The sequence below is a fragment of the Falco biarmicus genome, chromosome 4 (assembly GCF_023638135.1).
Source record: "Falco biarmicus isolate bFalBia1 chromosome 4, bFalBia1.pri, whole genome shotgun sequence".
In the NCBI taxonomy this organism is placed as follows: domain Eukaryota; kingdom Metazoa; phylum Chordata; class Aves; order Falconiformes; family Falconidae; genus Falco; species Falco biarmicus.
The window spans coordinates 43,674,603-43,696,869 of record NC_079291.1 but is presented as its reverse complement, the minus strand read 5'-3'; the positions used below and the strand labels follow the sequence as shown (position 1 = coordinate 43,696,869).

Sequence of the window (22,267 nt, the reverse complement as noted above, 5' to 3'; positions counted from 1 at the left end):
AAAAAAAGTAAAGACATTCCTGGGTAACTATTTTTTTCCTGTGTTTGTTAACTCCAGAATTACTTGCATCATTTTGGTCTCTACCCAATTAATTTTAATTATTTCTAACCCTGCAGATATTACCCACCTCATCTGTTGCAGTCCCACAGAATCCAAATCTCTTGCCCACATATTTTTGGGGGAAACTGTTCCCTATTTGTGCATCAAGGTAGAGGGCAGGAAGGAAAATGTAGCTCCACACTTCACTGTGAGTTGTCCCTTCTTAACTTAGGTCAACAAGATAACACCTGGCCATCAGCCTCTTTTTGGCTGATACAATTAAAAAGAGGAAAAAATGTTCACAATTGAAATAGGCTTTAGCCACTGCTGCCATTTGGCTTTCCTGTGTAATGTCTCACCTAACTTCCTGCCTAATTAGACTGGGCATTTTCCATTCATACTGAGGTTGTAGGAGGGCACTCTTCTCCTAGTTCATCTAGGCTGCTATGAAATCAGGGATCCGTGGGTTCCATGCACAAAAGAACAAATCAGGAAAAATATTACTATATATTAGGAGTTTAGGTAGTCAATTTAAAAGCGGGGAATCTAGAGTACCCAGCACTTGCTTTTGTTTTGTACTCAGTTTGAGGGCACCATGCACAAATCAGGATATTTAAGTCACCAATCCACCTTCTGAGGCACACCTAAATCTAGTGACAGACGGCAGTTAAAGGAAGAATATTATGTTTAAGCATTTTGTGTACTTGAGTTGTAATATTCCTTAATTTCCCAATCACACACTATTTTTCTTTCAAGCAAGGACTAGCACTACAACTATTTCATCACATCATCAGGTTACTTGACACCTCCCAAAGCCAAATCCCAATGTCATGGTTAGCATCATCTCCTAGTGACTCTGTGCCACAGCACATGAGGGCAATACAGTACTTTCAACAACAACCTGTTTGTTTTCTGGTAGAAGATGGGTCCCATCCATTCCTTCCCTCTTCCTGTCTACCACATATGGACCGCTGGTTTACTACATGTTTACATGCGCTGTAGTGCACCTCCGTCTCCCTCCTTTCCATTGATACTTATTTAGAAGGTAAACACTTCAGGACAGCACAGAAAGTAGGAAAATTTGTCTGCAATTGTCTAGTAGATTCCAGCCACTATAAAATTAACTAAAATAAGACAAAGAAAAGAAGCATTTTAGTAACCCATCGTTTTGGCTTTTTTTCTCCTCTTGTCCATTCCCTAAGACACTCCCTTTCCCTTCTCTGTCACTTGCTATATTTTCATAGTATTAGGGAAGAGAGGAATTCTATCTCTGAAATACTGATCTTTATGCCTTAAGATTGAATGGCACTGGCAGCCCAGCCATGTAGTATGGGCTATACAGTAAACAGATTTTCAGAACCAAATCAGAAATTCACTATGGCAAAGGCTTACCAGTCTGTGGAAAGGCTATGCTGCACTAAATACTCACGTCATCTAACAAAACTAGAGAGGAAGGAAAATCCAGAGACCTCTGTTTTAACAAAGCGTTAAAAGCAGCATATGGGACCTGCTTGTAAAGAAAGAAGTCCTCATCAGACTGAACTCTCTGAAGTGGTGACTATAGGGTAAAAGAAGAGAAAGTTTCTCTATAGATTGTTCCCAGCAACTTCCCATACCCAGGGCCACTGTTACTGAGCGAGGAGTCACATCCTCTTTAGGTGCAATAAGGAAAGACACTCCCTGTTTTGCAAGTTTCATTTTGGGGGAGGTTTGTATTACCTATATATCCTTGTTAGCCATGAAAGTCTTGTTGATTTAACACTCTACTAAGTGCCATGGAGATGGAAGAACAGCCGGCAGGTTTTTGTTGAAAAGCCATTCATGAAGTGGCATTAATCTCCTTGCCCATGTTTTTAACACCTTAGGGTGTGAACACAAGCCACTCACATACACAGCACCCCTCATTAAAGATCTTCTGCCCTATAATGTATATTTTAATTCCTTTTTGCATCATAAGAACTCACTTATGGACTACAGCATCACAGTAGGCATACTAAAACAAAAACATGCAACTGTCCAGTAAAAAAAAAAATGACAACCTCCTTTGTAACATCAGTAAATGTAGTGCCTCCTATTGTCAAAACAGCACAAAGCAGCTCTGGTTTTGTACTGATATATGAGGTTGGACTCAACAGTAGCAGAAGTGTTGTACAAAAAAGAAGTATTATTGCAAACCATGTAGAGCAGTTTGTTAGCCCTAAAAAACAAGGAAAACACTATGCAGAATAAACAGGGACAGAAAAAAACAAAGTAAAAACAGTGCAAGTCAGTCCGGTAAATAAAAGCTCTGCAAAGAAGCTTGCTTGAGGACAGAAAGCTTTACAACAACACACCCCAGAACCCCAACATGAAGAACCAATCTATAATGTACATTTTAAGTAGAAGAAATGTTATGGTCTCCTTCAGCAGACAGGAAATGTCCACTACCCTCTCAGCAACAGCGGGAAGCCCAGAATGCCAAGAACCCAGTTCTGGCTCAAAGTTGGTGAAAAAACTGTCTCTGCATCAGTGACCCACAACAGCCACCTTGGTTTCCCATGCACAGTAAGAGACCAAATCATAGAAGTGAGATTTTTCCAGTTTACCCACTGAGACACTAAAAACTATGGAATTAAAATGGGGTTTGCAAGTCATAGAAAATCTTCTGTAACCCTTAACGTTCTTTCACGCAGAATTTCATTCTGCACTCAGTTCCCTAAAGCAGTCTGCTTGCCTCATGTGCAATAATAAAATGGAAGGTAGATTTTACTGAATGTCGTATTCATGAAGAAAACCCCTTTCTATAATCAGAGTGAATTCTACAGAGAAACAGAAACTACTTTTTACTCCTGTGAAAATGAATTGTGAAGAGTGAAAAAAATCCTTTTATTTCCCTCCCTTCTTCAACAGATTCTTCCAGAGAGAGTAGCTTTTTGCATTGTTCTCTCCAGGACACGCTTAAGGACTTAAGAGTTGGAAAGGAGTGTAACTGTGGGATTATATCTGGTTTGGTTTGACTCATCTTCTGGCTTCCTAAGAATACAGAGCATGATTAGAGAAAAAAAAAAGTTATTACAGCCCATTACAGCAACGGGCTTTGAACCGAACCAAAGGTGCATTAAAGCCCACCATTGAGCTTTCTTCATTTTCTCCATTTCACTCTTGCCTTGGTTTTTCTTAAGCCTTCTCATAGGGGTTTTTTCCTCCCTTTTCTTCTTAGTTGCAGGACGAGATACAACTTACAATCCCACTCCTCTGCTGACAATTTTGCTCATAAGACATTAAGAAAAGGAGGAGAACTTGCCAAAATATATAATCACATTCAGGATAACTAGCATATATTTAAAAAGATGTTTATCAGATCTCATGGGAAACTATTTCTTCCAGGAAGAAACAAGATATTAAAGCATTCCCTTGAATTCAGAAGTCAAAAAGTACTTAAAATATTTTTGCAAATGGAAAAATATTTCCATTTGAAATTAGTCTTTATCAAAGACTACTTGATTTCTCATTTCAAGTTTAAGGAAAAAAACTGCAAATGAAAAATACCAGAAAGGATGTATACAAAAATTCTGAGTTTTTCTTGCTCAAGAATGTTAGCAGATGAATTCATCAAAACCAACTCTTTCCCTAAATTTAGATTTGACTTTGATAAATTGGCATTTTATAACTAATTTGGTAAACACCTCCTGACTTCCAGTAGACAAGTCAACTTTCCCTACATTTTAATCGCCCTTTTTGAAAGCACAAAGTGCATGAGGTACCTACTCCCACAGAAAACAAAAGGGTGCCTCTGAAAACAACAACATATGCCATAACAAAAAAAAATAATCACTGAATGTATTTTGTTTTAAAGTTTCATTGAACATATATGACTGGCCAGGCTGAATGATCTACCATATGCTAACAGACGGAGCCAGGCACAGACCTTCAAAAGAAAGGGGAAGCAGGAAGGAGCTGAACAGAAACATTTAGTCAGCTCTGTCAAAACCTTGGCATTTCTGTTAAGAATCACAGTATCCAATTCTTGCCTGTTATTCTGTATCATTCTACCAAGAGCCCATGTTTTTCTGAATAATTATTAGTAGCTTTTGAGCTACTTTATCTGTATTTTGCAAGGCTGTCCAGTCAAAAGTGACACTGACATTAGAAGTCGATTTTGAGTGTTAACTAATTGTTTGACTTGCAAGCAGAACTTCATAAATCATTTCACTGGTAATATATTTTGTTTATAGCTGTTATTTCTGCACAATAACTTAACTTCTGCTGACTATTAACTTGCACAGAAAGATTTTTTCAGCTTACAAACCACATTTAAAGTCTTTAAAACAGATAGCATTTATACTACAGAAAATTATTCATAGGGGAAAGACTTGTTATTGAAGTGTAGCTCAGTCCCTTAGGGACAGACATACCTCAGAATTGTTGAGATGACACCGGTGCGTCCCCGAGAACCACCCCTCACTCGAACACTGGTCAATGTCCACCTTCTGCAGATTGATGTCAACTTTGACAACGCCTCTGAAAACAGAGAAAACCAGCCTTCAACACAGTGACTACAGAAACAGGTTAAACCTCTTTATGATGCTGTAGCCTGCAAAGTGGAACTACATCTTTCTTCTAAATATAGGATTTGATGAAAAGTCTGAAAACGGGTCAGTTTTGTGTTCCTAAAGCCATGATGGCAGAGACACATTCTCACATTAGACCTTACTGAGATTACAACAAAAGCTCAGTAAATCTCACACACTGACGAAGCATATTGCGGCAGGTAAGAATAAGTTATACACTCAAACAATTTAACGCCCTTCACATTTTACAACACGAAGAACTACGATACAGTGGAGGATCTGCACTACTTTTTCCCAAGGCCAGCAACCTCCCTGTCCAACACTGAATATATTAGCAGGTGCCACACCTAACCCCAAAGCCCAGCAGCGACACCCTCACTTATGCTCCAGGGAACATTATTTGCAACAACTGGCAAAAGTCTTTTTCTGTACCCTCCCCAGGGACAGCCTGGCCTCAGGCCTCTCCTCCAGCAGACACCCAAACACCCCTCTCCCCCACCTCTGCCAGCTGGTGCTGGTATAATACCAGATACAACACACAGGTCTTCAAGGACTGTCAGAACTGCATTAGTGCTATGCCAAGAACACTCGAGTTTTCATCATCTGTTTCCTCAGAAATGTTTTTTGAATGAAAAGCTAACCACTTGATAACAAAGTTAACACTATTTTATAAATAACTCTGAAATCACCAAATGAAAAAAAGCTCCAAGACTGTAGTTGTGTGCCTTACAAAAACCCTTCTAAGATTTCCTTATTCTCTCTAAAATAACCTCCAGAACTACTTTGGATGGAGAACATTTATAGCATCATCTTGTGAGAGCATGTATCTGTGACTGCTTCACTGCTGTCTGGACTTAGCAAAAATGTCAGTATGCAACTTCTGGTAGTTAGATCATTACACAGACTCACTTGTAACAGAATACTCTGTACTGATGTCTTAAATCTAGGGTACCATTCCTTTTTAAGTCAAATATTCCAGCCACTTCAGAAAAAAAAGATTTATTTCCACAGTCTGAACTTCCGTGACTACAAACACCATCATCCCCTCATCAGGCTGTGGACTGCCAAAGGTGCAGCCCAACCTCTATCTCACAAACACCTTACCCACCTCAAAGCATGCTGCCTCTTTAATTAAAGCTCAGTACATCACCATCATCATAATTCCTACAGAGCCATATATTTGAGAGGCTACTTATGAACAAAATCAGAACAGGCGTAAGAGTGAGCTTGATCCAAACTAGGACAATACTGCTCCCTCATACCTGACCCCAGTATAGCCAAGTGCAAAGTGACCATAGCAGCTATGTTTGGACATTCATCCTCAGACATGCTATACAGTCATTGCAGAAACACAAGCATATCGTTTAAGTGATCCAATGAAGAATGCATTAAGCAATTATGCAGGAAGTCAGACAGCACAGGTGCACTTCATTACCCTCTGCCTCCTGCCTAGAATCTAAACAATATAATGGTGGGCACACTTAGAAATTACCTGAAATATTTAAGTGCTGGCTCCACCAAGTTCAATTTGAAATAGCATACACCAAGCTTCTAGAATATTCAGAAGTATTTTTAATTTACAGCTTTGTGCCTTTCTGCACTTGAAGAACAGTCTCTCCAGGGACTGCTAAAACTACACTTCCACCCCAATTAACCGCTTCTTCCGTGTCCCAGGTGACCTCTGACTTCAAGGGAAAACCTGCCATCCTGTCCAGACTAACTCCTTATAAGATGCTGATGTCAGTGGATTACAAGCTTATCTTAACCTGATAACAAGGTATCTGTCTCAGATACTCATAGGCAGAGGTAACTAATTCCTCATCTGGTCACATGCAGATCCCACCAGGTAAGTTTCTAATACTTTCCGGACCTTTCTGAGCATAAATATTAGCATGTGGACTGGGGACAGGAGATGTTCTGCAAGTAAATAATCTCACCATGGCTGCATACAGGCACAAAGCAGGTAGCAGGACCAGGATCAACACTACTCCTTGCTTTCCTAGTTCATGTTATACACCAGGCACCTTGGCAAAGGTCTCTCAAACATTAACATGATTCCAACTACATTACAGAAATCAGTTTATATAGTACTAAAAAAAGTGATGATTCACCCTTATTAGGACTGCAAGAGATTCACCTGGGAGACTCTCAAGCACCTTAGGGAAGCAGGTCTATTTCCGTTTCATGGAAAGCTTTTCCCTTGTGGACATTTTGTTTTTAACTGGTAGGAAAGAAAACTCCCCTTTCCCTTTACAAATGCTTCCACAAAGAGGGACAGATTGCAAATTAAGGGTAAACAATCGCTCCTAGGAGAGGAAGAGCACCTTAAGATTTTGCTTGCAGTATCATGAGCACACCCTGAAGAAGCACAGTGTCAGTACAAAGAGATATAAACATTTTCAAGAGAAAACTTAACTAGAGTTTACTTGTGAGAAAGACAACACATACAAGCCAGAGGAACTGGGGACAGTAAACACACTAAGTAAGCATTTGAGTATGGCCTTGTACCAGACACACTGCAATTTGAAGAATTAGTGGCATGTTTTAGTGGGCCAAGAGGCAGAAAAGCAGGATAGCATCCTAATGCTCAGAGCCATGTACCGGAAAGAAAGGAAATGTACTTCCAGGTTTTTCACATCATAATTAAGTTACTTGTATCCTTTGAAAACCATTTGTTACAATTATTTTGTTCAAAACAGATATGAAAATCATAGATTCATACAGCAACTGTCATTGAAAGAAGCCTCTTGTGATCATCCAGTCCAACCACCTGCTTAGAGCAGGCTCAGTTTAGCTGGGTTTTTTAATACCTCAAGGGAGACTTCACCACCACTGGGAAAACTGATCTAGTGTCTGACCACCCTCACACTGTCAAAAAAAAAAAGCTTCTCTGATGATTAAACGTAGTTTTTTTGCATTTCAATTTGTGCCTGTTGTATTTTCTGCCCTTTCACTGACTACCCCTGAGAAAAGTCTGGCCCTACCTCCTTTATGGTTTTTTCCATCAGGTATTCACACATGTGTAAGATCCTCCTGGAGCCTTTTCTTCTCCAGGCTGAATCATCCCAGCTCACTCAGCCCTTCTCTTTCAGATTCTCCAACCTTTCATCATCTCTGTGGCCTTCACTAAGCTCACTCCAGCACATCTATGTCTCATTCTGCAGAGCCCAGAAGTGGACACAGCCCTCCTGATGGGGCCCCATCAGGCTGGGTGAAGAGGAAGGACCACCTCGCTCAAGCCACTGGCGACACTCTTCCTCTCACAACCCAGAAGGCTGTCAGTCATCTTTGCCACAAGCACGCTCTGAGTGTGTTGTATGTTGTAAAACCTATATTTACAGAAGAATTTTTTTGCCTGTACTGTTAAATCATAAAAAACCACCATGTCAAACTGGTGCCCACCAGGACCCTCCAGACCTTTTCTACAAAGCTGCTTTCCAGCCATTAAGCCCCCAGCCTGTACCGATACATGGGGTTATTCCTCCATAGGTGCAGTACTTGGCATTTCCCTTTGATGAACTTCACAGGGTTCTCATTTGTTTGTTTCTCCAGCCTGTTTTAGTCCCCCTGAATGACAAAACAACTATCTGGTCTCTCAGCCACTCCTCCGGATTTTTATCATCTGCAGACTTGCTAAAAGCACACCCTACTCTACTGTCCAGGCCACCAAATGAAAGTGTTAAACAGAATTGGCTACACTATCAGCCCTTGGGGTATATTAATATTGACTGACCTCCAGCTGAACTCGTCACTACACACAGGAGGTTATTGGGTTGATTAAACACTATTTCCCCTTCATAAACCCATGCTGACTACTCCTAATCACATTCTTCTCCATGTGTTTCAGAAGTAGTTTCCAGGAAGATCTGCTCCATCACCTTCCCAGGGACTAAGATGAGGCTGATCAGCCTGTGTTTCTCAGAAAACATTAAGTCTTGCCCTTTCCACGTCCTTCGTCACAAAGTCCACTGCCTCATTGAGCAGCTGGCCCACATTCTCCCTAGTCCCAGTTTTGCTTCCAGCGTATTTTTGTTGCCCTTCATGTCCCTCCCACCAGATTCAGCCCCATATGGGCTTTGGTTTCCCTGACTCCATGCATAGAATCATTTAGGTTGGAAAAGACCTTTAAGACCACCAAGTCCAACCATTAACCTAACGCTGCCAAGTCCACCACTAAACCACGTCCCCAAGCACCACATCTACACATCTTTTAAATACTTCCAGGGATGGTCACACAACCATTTCCTTGGACAGCCAGTTCAAACACTGGATAAACCACTTGGTGAAGAAATTTTTCCTAACATCCAACCTAAACCACCATGGCGCAACTTGAGGCCATTTCCTCTGGTCCTATCATTTCTAACATGGGAGGAGAGACCAACACCCACCTGCCTACAAGCTCCTTTCAGGCAGTTGTAGAGAGCGATCAAGGTCTCCCCTGAGGCTCTTTTTCTCAAAGCTAAACAACCCCCATTCCCTTAGCTGCTCCTCATATGACTTGTTCTCTAGACCCTTCACCAGCTCCGTTCCCCTTCTCTGAACACCCCAGCACCTCAATATCTGCCTTGCAGTGAGGGGCCCAAAACGGCACTACTGAGACTGCAACTCGAATACAGTGTTCAAAGTACAGGGGGACAATCACTGCCCTTGTCCTGCTGGCCACACTGTTTCTGTGAACACGAGCATCTTGTATCAATCATGCTCAGACCATGCCTCCATATTCATCACAGGTTACCTGACCCTGCTTCCACCTGTTGTGCACTTTCATTTTACTCTTGAGTTTTGTCAGAAGCTCCTTGTTATGCCACAAAGGCCTGAAAATTATCTAATTTCAAAATGTTTTCACAATACTTCTTCCAGAAACACTACAAAATTCTTCCTTTTAAAACTGTGTCTTCCCTTTGCTTCTCATGCTAAAGCTTTTTAGAACGTTTGCCTTTCACAAAACCCAGTCTTCATGAATTCAATACATCTCTACCTACACTCTTCTCCTGTCTGTAGCTCTTCTGTAGCACAGCCTCAACTTCTGATACGATTAAGTTGTTCTGTTTTTTCCTTTTCTCAGAGCTTTATGAATTTCTGCAGTGAAAACAGGAAGGAAAAACTACAGTAAAGCCCAGAGGCAGGCATATGAAAGCAACCTCTCCTGACAGTTAATATCTACCATACACTTTCCATTTTTGCCCCCTGTGGTGCACATTATTCTTTTTTCACTAGACCTCTGCAATATATGTTCATGCTTCATGGCAACATCGCAGTTCTGATGATATAGTAACAGGGTCTGCTACTACCTGAGGATACCTTACTTTCAAAAGAAAAGGGTTTTTTTTAAGCATGCATGTGGCATTTACAGAAAGCATGATGGTAGCACAAAACTTCTACTGCATTCAAAATGGCAACGCACCCCAAGTAAAACACCGCCTCAGACTTGTACCCCACCATTATTATACATAGAGTACACCAATATGTGATATATTTCTGAAATTCATCTGTGATTAATACAGGAGCTGGCACAGTCTGTTTAGCCACCCACATTTCCAGTTATTTTTGATTCAACATTCAGAAAATGGAACATACGGGAAAACACATCCTCCTAGAATGTATATGGACCAACTACCTGTTATATTTATTGAACTAACTGGGAATAACTGCAGCTCTGCAATCTTGATAGAAGCAATCAAGACAAATATTAACAGTATAAGAGCAGACTCAGATTATCAGCATAACACATTCATCCACACTGACAGTGCTGCCTGGCTGAACCCAAGCCACAGTGGAGAGTTAGTAACAATATTACTAGTAATTGTGGGCCATCTGGCAAGTAAGTATATTTTGTTAATCTCCTTTAACAATAAATATGTCTTCTGCCACAACTTTACAGTCCTTAACACGGAAAAAGATACTTAAGGGTATCACATTCGTGTTTAACATGTAGTTAAGAAAGAATCAGCTGAATTGTACATAATAGATAATCATTGAAGAATGATGTCATGAAGGATTTTCTGTCAGGTCAGAGGTTTTATTTAAGAGGCTTTCACATCTGTCTTAATTTCCAGTAGCACTGTTTGTTGGCATGCTGTTTGCCTTGAAATCTGTGCCAGAAATTGATTTAAGCTTATTTTCCCAACCTACTAGCTATTCTTGATAGTTTCAGTAGTTATAATATTTCATTGTAACAACATGTTATAAAACCTGTATTTACAGAAGAATTTTTTTTGCCTGTACTGTTACATCCTAAAAAATGTAGAAGGAACGTGTTTGCTTTCTCCCAGCCAGCTTAAGCCAGAAATGCACAAAATAATAGCCTGTCAACTTTTAGATAGCGATAAACAGTATCTTTGTCTTATAGATCTTCAGAAGCTTTTTGGCCCAGAGGTCATCACAGCCGAGCTAAACAGGCATTCAAAGTTTGTCTTCTAAGTTTGTATGCTTATTTTTGTACCTGTAAGCATTGCAGGCAGCCATGAAAAAGGCATAAGGCATAGTTATCACATGCTGAAGCATACAGCCCCCAAATCCAAATACCTGCCTAGATCCTTGCTGCCATATTCATTCACCCCTACACGCTGCCCTTCATAATTACTCCTTACCACAAAATGAGGAGGTAAGAAAAATTCTCTACAGCCATCCCAAATCTGCAAATGCCCATACCTCTAGATGAATGTAATCAGAACAGCAAATGTTTTCAGGGCAGATATATTTTCTGGCCTTTCTCATTTTGGAGCCTGACACTCTCAAGAATACTAATTTTCAAACAGTGCATAGCACCTGACACCTGAAGCTCCTTTAGTGTACCATCAACTGAGCATCCAAAAATAATCCTGGTGTCAAATTCAAAAGTGACTTTCAGCCATAAGTCTTACTGGCAATCAGCAGCTTCTGCAGGTTCAAGTTGCTTTTGAGAGTTGAGGTTTAGGATCAAGCATCACTTAGACATTTTTGAAACCATTACCTCTGCATATCCAGGCAGATTCACAAAAGGTTACTGGGACATTACATACAACATGATTTTGACCTGGTCACAGAGTTACTGCTGATTTCTTATAGCTAGGACAGAGACAAACTCACCTAATACCTCAGCCACAGCATGACTGCTGCTTTTCAGCACACATTTTGACAGGAGAACCAGCTTTCACTAAAAATAAACTTAACTGAAGAGCAAGGTATAGTAGTGTGGGCACATGAATTAGGGTTCACCTGCACAGAACACCCCTCCAGGCCATTTGAGGCAGTACTACAAGGGCAGCATACTTGAAGCTGAATCCTCTGTCATCTGAAGAATTATTTCAGATTTAAATCAGCCTTCAGATTTATGGCATGCAGTGTCATCTCTCTAGGGACTTCCTTGCAGTTTAGTCAGAGAGCTTCCCAAGTACTTTGAGGGGTGATATTATTTTTTCTCAATGATGTTCAAGTAGCTGCTAGCATCCAACTCAGTCAACAAAGCATCACCTTACAGTGGAGTCAAATTCAAGCTATTCGGTAGGAAACCAGTATTCATATTTTTTTTAGTGCTCTCACTACTATACATGGGGTCAAAGAGACAGGTAGAAATAAAGGGCCTCAAGGAACAGTATAGAAGATAGATATATATAAAAGAATATAAGATTTAAGAAAAGACACTGGGAACAAGAAGTTTTTAATTAGCAGGATCCTACACAGGAGAGGTGGCCTCGGCTTAACTATACCCAGTTTTCTGACCCTGAAGATTTATTTAAAGGTAGTTTTAAAACTGAAAAGTGGAAGCCAACATTTTACAAAAAAAAAAAAAATGGAGAGGCATAGATCTGGGCAAGGAACATGCAAAACTACAAAAGTGTAAGACAAAAATGAAGAGACATTTTTAGAAGCAGCATGTTAAAAGCATAGGCTCTACTAATTAAAAACTTTTCAAATATCTGAGAAAAACGAAGCCTTAAGTAAAATCTGTAAGGCCAACAGACAATCAAGATAGAAAACTTGCTCAGAGTAGAGACAGCCTTTGCAGAAAACTATTTTTACCACTGCACACTTTAGAGCCAGGAAGGCTCCAACCTTTGAGCCATTCCTGATAGTATCAACATGACAAAAGTCAGCTTTCACGTGCAGGGAGGTTAACAAGCTGGGCACCACAACTATCCCTTCTTTGTTCAACACATTCCCAGATGACCACAAATGGATGACCAGTGACAAAGTTTGGCGGTGATAAAAATACTTAGTATAACCCACAGCTAAATCTGACTGACATAGAGAAGATGAATGAACTCTTTCCACAGTGTTTTGGTGTGGTTTTTTTTAATCACAAGAATCTGGGATCTCCCAATGAATTTAGATTCGTGGAACAGATTTAAAAACAGAAGTTGTCTCTTTTCTTCAAGCTGTTCATAATTATGAAATCCATGCCGAACTACATTGCAGAAGACAAAAATGGGTTAAAAAGTGAATTAGAATCAAGGAGGTCAATTTAATTCATACTATTAACACTTCTTTAGATAGAATAGACTCTGATTTTATTATTATTAATTATTATTACTTATTATCACTTATTATCTGTAATGGGATATAACAAAGATAGGAGAACCATGCACATCCACCGCTCTTACATTTTCCCGTAAGTACTTGCGAGAAGCTGCTTTTGGAGAGCGAGCCAGGTAAGCCTTTCACCTGACCTAACACAGCAGTGTTTTTGTTGTCACCTTTAGGAACATTTCTCTATCTCAGCCCAGGTTCATGAGCAGAGAGAATATAAGGTGACAGTCCTGGAGCTGAATCTGAGACAGCAGGGACTGTCACATGTCCATTCTCCTCAAAAGAGCTTTGATAACCTGCTGTGCTGGAAGCCTTGCCCAAGCGGGAGAACAGAGGAGGGGAAACTGCAGTTTGACCCCAAAAGCCAATTCCTTTTATTGCAACTCAACATGCGCTACATAATTGTGGACACGAATGCAGCAAGTGTTTCAGTCCTCCCCTGGCCATATTTAACTTCTTTCTTTTAAGACCCACTTCTGTTTCTCCAATAGTGAAGAGAGCTGAATCATGTTTCTAAGAAAAGAAATCCCTATTTATTATTTCTTTTCTTTCATCACCATCCAGTTTTCTACCCTCATCCATGACCTCGTACAAAAGAGGCAGAGACTTAACTGATTGTCTAGAGAATACTTAAAGCATACTGGGGGTTTCTATAAGCCGGCCGTAAGTCATAGGAAGATGTTTCTTTGTTCTCACTTCTTTTCAGGAATATAAATCCAGACTTTCAGAACTTCTAGGAAATAAGTTATTCCTTTTCATCTTTAAAGCCTGTTCTAAAGCCACCCACACCTTCAATCACATTATATAGGCCAGGGTGTGTTACAGAAAAAAATGTTAGCCTCACGATTTTAAAATATTTTCAGGATTATACAACTAATGTATCATGGCACAAAAAAAAAAATCAAAAGCCTCCTAAACAGTTTAAATACATTTTATTTCTTAGTTCAGCACTGAGACTAAAGAGAAACTAAGGGAGAAAATAAAAAGGGGCCTAAAGGAAGAAATTAACGAAAAAAGTTACTTGTTTTTACAATCTCTTTTCTTGCATCTACATTTATGGTTATTTTACCAAACAATTTAATAGTTGTGAAATATTTAGCAGAAGATGAATCACATATATTCCACAAGAAATTACTTATTTGTCATATATACTTCTACCTCCATGGTTTAAGTTAAGGAAACATTATTGAAGGCAAATAAGAGCCTCATTATGACCTAACACTGGAGTGGTCTGAGTCATTGTTAATAGTACAGTGGAAATAACTACATTACACTGCCTTTAGGGAAGAAAAAGCTAAATTTAGCTATGCAATAAAGATTAATCTTTGCACCAAGGAATACTTTTCCATTAATTAAGAGAGAAGTAGCAAATGTCAGGAAGACAAAAAAATATTAAGAGGTAACACTGAATTCAGCCAAACTTCAGAATGAAGTTATCAGCAAATGCTCCATAACACCATCATTCAAAATAATAAACACAAACCACACAACAACAACAAAAAAAAACTTACTCAGCTTGCTGATTGTGTACCTCTGCCAAAACAGCCATTATTTCATTGCATTCTCCCAACAGTCCTTAAAAAAAGATTGCAAATACTGCCCTAGCTTTGGTGAAAAAACTACCTGGCCTTGCTGGAACACAGTGGGAGAGGAAAAATGCCCCTGTATCCTAGAGATATTCTGACCTCCTAGGTGGAACAGTGCAAGAGCGATGACCAGTTCCCAAAATGTTGGCATATTACAACACAACATTAAAAAAACCGAGAACAGCACACAAGAACATTTTGAACTGCAAAAGCAGCAATTCATTCATCAGAGTTTGGGGATAGCTGATGTCATTGCACAAAGCTGAAACACTGCACATGAATCTGACTACCCACATTCAAGAAATACTGGAACAAGACTTGAAAAGAGGGAATATAGCAATAGAGCTTATAACAGGAGACTAAAGAAAGCTGATTTGTGTAGTCTAGTAAACAAAGTTGAAGAAGGGAGTGCTGCCTATAAATAGGTCAGGGCAGTAAACATCAGTGAAGAGTGCTATTTCAGATATAAGGCAGTTCTGGAACAGCAATAAATGAATAAGAGCTGACTGTGAATAAATTTAGATCAGAAATCAGAAGACACTAACCAACCATTAGGCCTGGTATGCCAGTGGACTGGTGAGTCAAGAGGGAAACCCACCTACTTCAAGATGGACATTGGTTAACCGATGACACTAAGTTGGCTTGTGCCAACAGTCACTCAGGAAGACTTTTTTTTTTTTTTTTTAAAGTTGTATGTTCCTAGTAGCATGTCTTTCTTCTAGATCAAGCAGTGATCCTCCTCACCGGCCTTGTAGGCTGCTGAAGCAATGAAAACCTCCCATTTCCTCTCCAGGAGCCAAGTAAGCAGTTTTAGAGAAGGAACTGTACTCACAACATGCAGCTTCTCACACCTTTCCACTTCCACAGTAGGGCTGCAAACAGATCACCATGTGGCATGGAATATGGTTCAGTCTCATCACATAATAGGAAGTAGCAGAGGAGAGTCACAGAAGATCAGCGACAAATGCTATCGCGCTCTACCCTCGCCAGTACTAGAGTTGTAAAGTGATTGGGCACATTAGTGAATTCTAGCTGCAAACTTCATCAATTTAGACTTTTTACAGAAGGAGAAGGGAATGGTTAATATCACTAAGCAATTACTCCTAGTCTCATGGATCCTCCTTCCTGAATGAAAGCCTACACTGTATTTTGTAAGCAGGTGGTAACATTCTCTCCCTGCACTTTGGGTGGACCAAAGACCAGTGAATGCAGACAAAAAAAACCACCAGCAAGCACTGCTAAGAGGCTTGACAGTCAGGACCACTAGCTTAGCACTGTGCTGGGCTAATGTGGTCCTACTGGGCCTGGACAGCTTCTGGTGAGTTTAACAGAACAATCAAGTTGTCCTTGGTTTCTCCGCTTCATCTCAGTATTGGTCTACAATGCTAGCCTTGACAAGACAACTTAAGACAACCGTATTCTCTCACCTTCCTTGGTCTTCCTTTGGACAGTTTGGCTGTCATCTCTTGGGAAGGGGGGGAGAGGGCAGGAGGCAAAATTAAAGACAGATAGCAAGCTGCTTGCAAGAGCGTCCCTGCCTGGAACACTTGCTTCCTCTGGCAGGAGGCACTCTAACCCTTCAAGACAACAACAAAGCTTTTTGTGTTTTTGCTGCACTTTCAGAACATCATTGACAACAAGATTGCAGTAGTAGCATGTATTGAACATAACCAGTAGGAGTTATTAGTATTGCCTTCATTAAACTCTTCCCATTGCTACACCACATGACATACCCATCTGTTATGCTGCAACAGAAGAGATATCAAGCAGCAGTAGCAACGGCTTTTCTTTCTGCAATCTGAAAGAACTCCATGGAGATAACATGTTCTGAAGGTCTCCTAACCTAATGTACCATGCCATAAACCTAATGTCGGCAAAGACAAAGGTACATAAACTGTTAGAAGAACACTAAAGGGGCATGCACTAAATTACCATCAGTGACCTCACACCAGTCTATTAAATAGAAAGAGCATGTAAACTGATCCATTTACATGTTCCTAACAGATGGTTCAGAGGCACTTTGTTGGGAAAACCAAGGTAGTTTTCTCAAAAGATGGAGGTTAATACATGATGCTTTTTACCACACAGGCCTTAAACAGGAATTGAAACCATTGTGTCACTCAAAGACAGACAGTGAGGGGAAATAAAGCTTATTTCAAGAGGCACCTTTAATAATTAATACTAATGTTCTAATAACTACATCAGTTTTTACATTTTTATATTACATGCTTGTACTTTAAACCATTTCTTAAGAATTCTCATTGAGGCTGTTTGCCTATCAAATATATAAAATACTGTGCAAATATTAAGACATTCCCACAAGTCTTGGGCGAAGTATATTTTGCTTATACTATTTCCTATGTAGTTGCAGAGTTACTTTTTCAGTATCCCAAATAATAAGCTTTTCTTAGAAGTCCATCTTTCATGTAACATATCTCAACCTAGGAACAAAGAACTATCATTTAGCCTTGCCAGATTATGTGCATATAGATATATATATGTATTTCTTACACTTGTTTCCTTATATAGTTACCAAAAACATACTGACCCACTTCCTTAGAAATGCTTACCAACTCATCTCTAGTGTTGATACAACAAAACTTTGTTAGTTTTGTCCTAACTGTTCAGTACAGCAACAATAAAATACTTTGAATTTGCACAGCATACCCCATTGCAAGATCTTCTAAATAAGAAGAGGTTCTCCAAGTTTAGATGTGCTTAATGGAAGCCCTTTAAAGTATCAGTTACAACAGTTTATTCCATTTCTTCAACTGATATGACACCCACATGGTAAATAGAGACTGGGAAGATAAGGAAATGAAGGCAGCGTTTTGTACTGCACCCAGGAGGACCTCTACTGGTTGCCTTGGTTGGCCAGGGTTACCCCAAAATGGACCTGGTGCGTTATGCACACCAGCGCTACCACAGCAGAAACCTACACCACCAAGATGCTTCCTGGCATTACAGCATCTTGGCACAGACCTGAGATTGAAGCTTTAGACTCTCTTGTTTAAAAGGCATGTTTTTTCTCTTCACTGAAGTCACGACTGAGCTCCGTTGGATTAAGCTTTATATCAAGATCTAAATTCTCAGATAGGTGGTTAGTGGCTGCCATCCCACTCCCAGCCTGGTGGTTTTTCAGGTTATGTGAACCTCTACCCCCAACAAGAGAGTATCACAGCCTGCATAAGCTTTCACCTGCATCCTGAAGTTCATCCTGAAGTGTGAAATACTGTATTTCAATGACCTATGGAGAAGTTTCCTGAACTTTTCTGGACCCCTTGCTAGGGTCCAGAAGACCACTGCAGTAGAGCTATTCTTGGGTTTTAGTCTTGAGAGGAATTCAGCAACAGCCAGCCTGCAGATCAGCTCATTTTACCTTAAGCCTACCAACCCCCTAAGTGAAAATTTCAGAGCAAAAGGTAATTCAATAGGGAAATAAGCAGCCACTCTCTATTCAACAGACTTTTTCCCCAAGGATGCATGACTGCATTCACACCCGTTTGATCCCACTGGATTTCAGACTAAGCCAAGAAAACCAGCGTTCACAGACACTACTGCCTCACTACTGAGGTGCAACAAGATCTCTCTGGTGCCTACTATGTTCTTGTCTTTTATCTTTACCCACTACTGATTTGCAGCACAAAGCAAATTCTGTGCTCCTCTCACCCCTAGAGAAATGCCAGCTGCTTCTGGGCAGTGGGCCTTCCCCAAAGGATACTGTTACCCATGAGCTTCACCACAGAAGCGCTGTGAGGAAATCTGGCATCCTGTACCCCACAGGCTGCTCTCATTCTTTGAGCAAATCCCTCTTTGCTGTCAAACACAAAGACACAGGAGCAGGCCTTTTTACAGCCCCCTCTCTGCTAGTCACAGCCTAGTTGCAAGAGTCCTGGGGTTAACAGCAATAAGAAGTCAGCAATTCTTTCCATATGCCAGGTATCAGCTACACAGCTATAAACCGGGAGGCATCCTAAGGAAAGCTTTTCTACTGCCAGTTCAGGATGTTGCCACATGCACTGTGACAGAACTGCAGTCACACACGCTTATTTACCTACAAACGTACTGACCGCTGACCAGGCTCGAGCACCCCACAGTGGATGATGTGCTCTGGAGACCAGAAATCACAGTTCACCAGCGTAACAATGTTGTATGCCCAGTTGGTTAAAAGCACAGCTGGGGTCAAGCAAGGTTTAATTATGCAGCGTAGTAAGAAACAACACCTCAGTAAACATCTTCCAGTTGCAGTCAGAAATAACCTACACCTGGCAACAGCTGCTCCCCTCTCCCCACCAGAAATACACCAGGAGCATAACCCACACGCACACCTGTTTCGCTGGGAGCAGGTAAAGCAAATGCTGTCTTACAGACAGAGATGAAAGCGATTCTTTTACCGAGTAACACCTCCCTAAGGCACACGAAGGTAGAGCTCCACAGGAAGGCCTGAGGTTGCTCTGCGGTGTGACTGAGCAGCCTGCCTGCAAGAGTTGATCAGGTCACTCCAGAGACACCGCACACCCTTTCCTAGGAGGGGGGCAGAACCAGAACCCCATCCTACCCGCTTCTTGGCAGAAAGCAAGCAGAGCAACACCCCTCCTACCTGAACTCGGGGAGCAGGTTTGGCCGCAGCCCATAGAAAGCTGCCGAGAGAGTCACCAGCCAGCCGGGTTTGTAATTCCCATTCTCACACTCCAGGTATGGCGAGGACCACCTGATGTGGCTCTTATCAGCAGTGAAGCCCTCCCGCCTCTTCCAGCTGTTCTCCAAAGTTCTGGGGCCAGTGTTTAACACCTTCCTGTGCAGATGAGGCCTCCACTTGCGCTTCAAGCCGTGGAACCACTCTGTTTCCACAGAGGCGTTGGCTAGGCGGTGAGCCGAAGAGGACAAGTCCTGCAGGAGGACCTGGCTCTCATGCCGGCTGGCCTGGAGGAAAACCTGGGGGGTGGAGGAGAAAGGCTCCGCGCTGAAAGTGATAGCTGCCCTGGAGATGTTGGGGTCCCCCTCCAGGAGGCTCCTGATCAAGGCGCGGTACCACTCCAGGTCCTCCTGCAAGTTCTGCTCCCGCGACTTATTGCTCTGGAGGATCATGTTGAGGAAGTTGGTGGCGTGGGTGAGGGTGTCCAGGGCCCCGTGCAGGGAAGGGTGCGAGGTGAAGCGCGACTTGCCGGCGAGGCTGGCCAGCTCGTACCGCCCGGAGCAGTTGGCACGCCGCAGCTCCCGGGAGTCGCCCGTGTAGAGGAACGAGGCCACGTCCTGGGGCACCTCCTCGGCGAGCCGCTGCGCCAAGATGGTGCTCTCCGTAGAGCGGCTCCGCGGGGCCGGCGGCGGCTCCCGGCTCTTGATGTGGTTGTAAATAGGCTGCCTCCCTCTGAGAGCCCGCTCCCGGCCGCGCACCGCCTGCCCTTGGCCGGCGGCGGCACCGAGCCCCCGCTGGGCGAGAAGCAAGAGAAGAAGGAGCCGGAGCAAAGCCATGTCCCCCGGCGCTCCCGGCCGCGCAGGCACAGCGAAGTGGCTGAAGATGGGCTTCGCGCAGGCGGCCGCGGCGCAGGGGCACGAACGCGCAGGGGCGGCCGAGCGACAACGGGACGGAAAGCGGCCCCCGGCCCGCGAGTCACCTGTGGCGGCGGCGCCCGCGCCCTCCCCAGTGCGGGGCGTCGCGCAGCCCCGCCGCCGGCGCGGAGCGGCTCCCAGCCCCTCCGGCGACGGCAGCGACTGCAGCGAGCCCGCCTGCGCCTCCTCCCGCCGCGGCCACCGCGCTCACTGAGCCGCTGCCCAGCGCAAAGCGCAGGGGCGGCGGCGCCCGCGCCCGGCGCAGCGGCGGGTCCCCCCGCGGCGCCCCGCCGCCACCCGCGCTCCGCCGCTCCGCATCCTTCGGGCGCCGCTGCCAGAGAGAGGGGGGGGGGGGGGGGGGGCCGCGGCGCGGGAGTGCGACTCGCTGCGGGGATCGGCGGGCGGGCGCTCGGCTCTCCGAGCGAGGACCCCCAGCTGCGGGGGAACTGCTCACCGGGCGGCTCCGCCGCGGGCAACCCCTCGCCAGCCGGCACCCCTTCCCCGCCAGCCCTTATAGGTGTACGCCAGGCAGCTGCCGCCCTGTGTGGCCGCCTCGCCTGTCAGTCAGCCGGCAGCCATTCACGGGGCAGGAGGACGGCGCTGTGCGGGACTGAGGGAGGTGGTGCTGCCGCCGCCGAGAGGCGTCGAGGCACCTCGCCTCACCCGCCGCCGGCCCCGCGCGGGGCGCAGACGCGGCCCCCCCCCCCCCCCGCACCGGCGGCCGCTCCGCTCTCCCCTCGGCCGAGGGACAGGGGCCGCGGGCGGGGAACCGGCCCGTGGGCGCTCCGCCGCGCCCCAGCCGGTGTGCGGGGCTTGCCCGGGAGTGTGGCAGCGACACCTGCTGGCCGGGCGCGGAGCGGCGCCGCTGCGCTCTGCGCCTACGCTCCGGGGGCGATCCGGCGGGAACCGCCGGGCAGCGGCGGCGGGGGCGGAGGGGAGCAGGGGGGTGCCGGGCGTTAAAAATATCTCCGCCTCCCGCCGCACCGCGGGGGGACGGGAGAAGCCCGGCGCTGCGGGGGAAGGCAGTTACAGCTAGATCCGCAGGGCGGGGGCTACGCCTGTCAGCGCTGCGCGGCTGTGAGGAAGGCTCTCCTGCCTCAGCCGTGCTGGGGGTGGGTGGCGGGGGGACACCGGCCTGCGCCTCCGCGCCCCCGGGCAGGCGTGGGGCCGGCCGGGCTGCCTCGGCGGGAGGAGGAAGGCGCTTGGCAGAGCGCTCGCTGTTTGGGCCGGAATGGGTGGCCTTGCCTCCTGTGGCCCGTGCACCCACGGCCGAGATGCCCGCATCGTCTGTGGGCTCCGCTGCGTTCCTGGGATCCTCGTCCCACGCGTCGCCCTTGCCTCACGTGTGCCCCATCACACGGGGTGCTCCCACCCTCACGGGTGCTGGGCCACTTCCCTCTCCCTTCAGCCACAGTGGCTGGCTGATCGTACTTCTGTGGCCATAATCTTTCCTCCTTTTTTTCCTTGGTGTTTTAACTCCAAGAGGCTAATTCCTACTGCTGTCTTCAAAACTAAGCCCTTAATCCCGTGGCTTTCAATGCTGACCTGCAGAGCACCTGTGTGGAGCCGGCTGATCACCTAGCTTTCCTCCTGCTCCACTGAAGCCACCCTTGGAAAAACACAAATGCATTGAAGATGTAGTTAGGATCTTCCAGTAAGCCATCAGTTATAGGACCATCATGATCAGTCATATGGATCTAGTTTAGCAAAGCATTTAAACATATGTTTTGACTTCATGCATTCTCTCTAGCAGAAGTATTCTCCTGCTCAATATTTTACCATTGGATGAGGGGCTCGTGACAGGAGGCAATTAGCAAAGGGTGAATTTCAGAGGAGGTGGTCCACAGCAAAATCTCCTAATTACAATTAATCCCATTCTGGTTTAATATAAAATTCCCATTTTAGAATTCAAATGTGCAGATGAAAAAAGTGGTAAAAGGAGGAATTCTTGGTTTTCATACACACACATGTGCATGCACATCCTGTAAGGAGCAGATTTCAGTCATGCAGAATATATGATCTAATTTTAAACCA

The 22,267-nt window shown here is 44.1% G+C and overlaps 1 protein-coding gene across 2 annotated transcripts in view; it reads right to left on the bottom strand.

Moving 5' to 3' along the window:
* The window catches only part of GPR158 (G protein-coupled receptor 158), a 210,063-nt gene extending 189,249 nt beyond the window's left edge, over nucleotides 1-20,814 (bottom strand). For both annotated transcript variants that reach the window (XM_056337775.1, XM_056337776.1), the window contains exons 1-2: nucleotides 19,284-20,814; nucleotides 4,434-4,539 (exon numbers count right to left, since the gene is read on the bottom strand). In XM_056337775.1, coding sequence (XP_056193750.1) covers nucleotides 4,434-4,539; nucleotides 19,284-20,155 — 978 coding nt within the window. In that variant the 5' untranslated portion in view covers nucleotides 20,156-20,814. The remainder of the gene's footprint in view (nucleotides 1-4,433; nucleotides 4,540-19,283) is intronic.
* Between the last annotated feature and the right edge of the window lie 1,453 nt (nucleotides 20,815-22,267).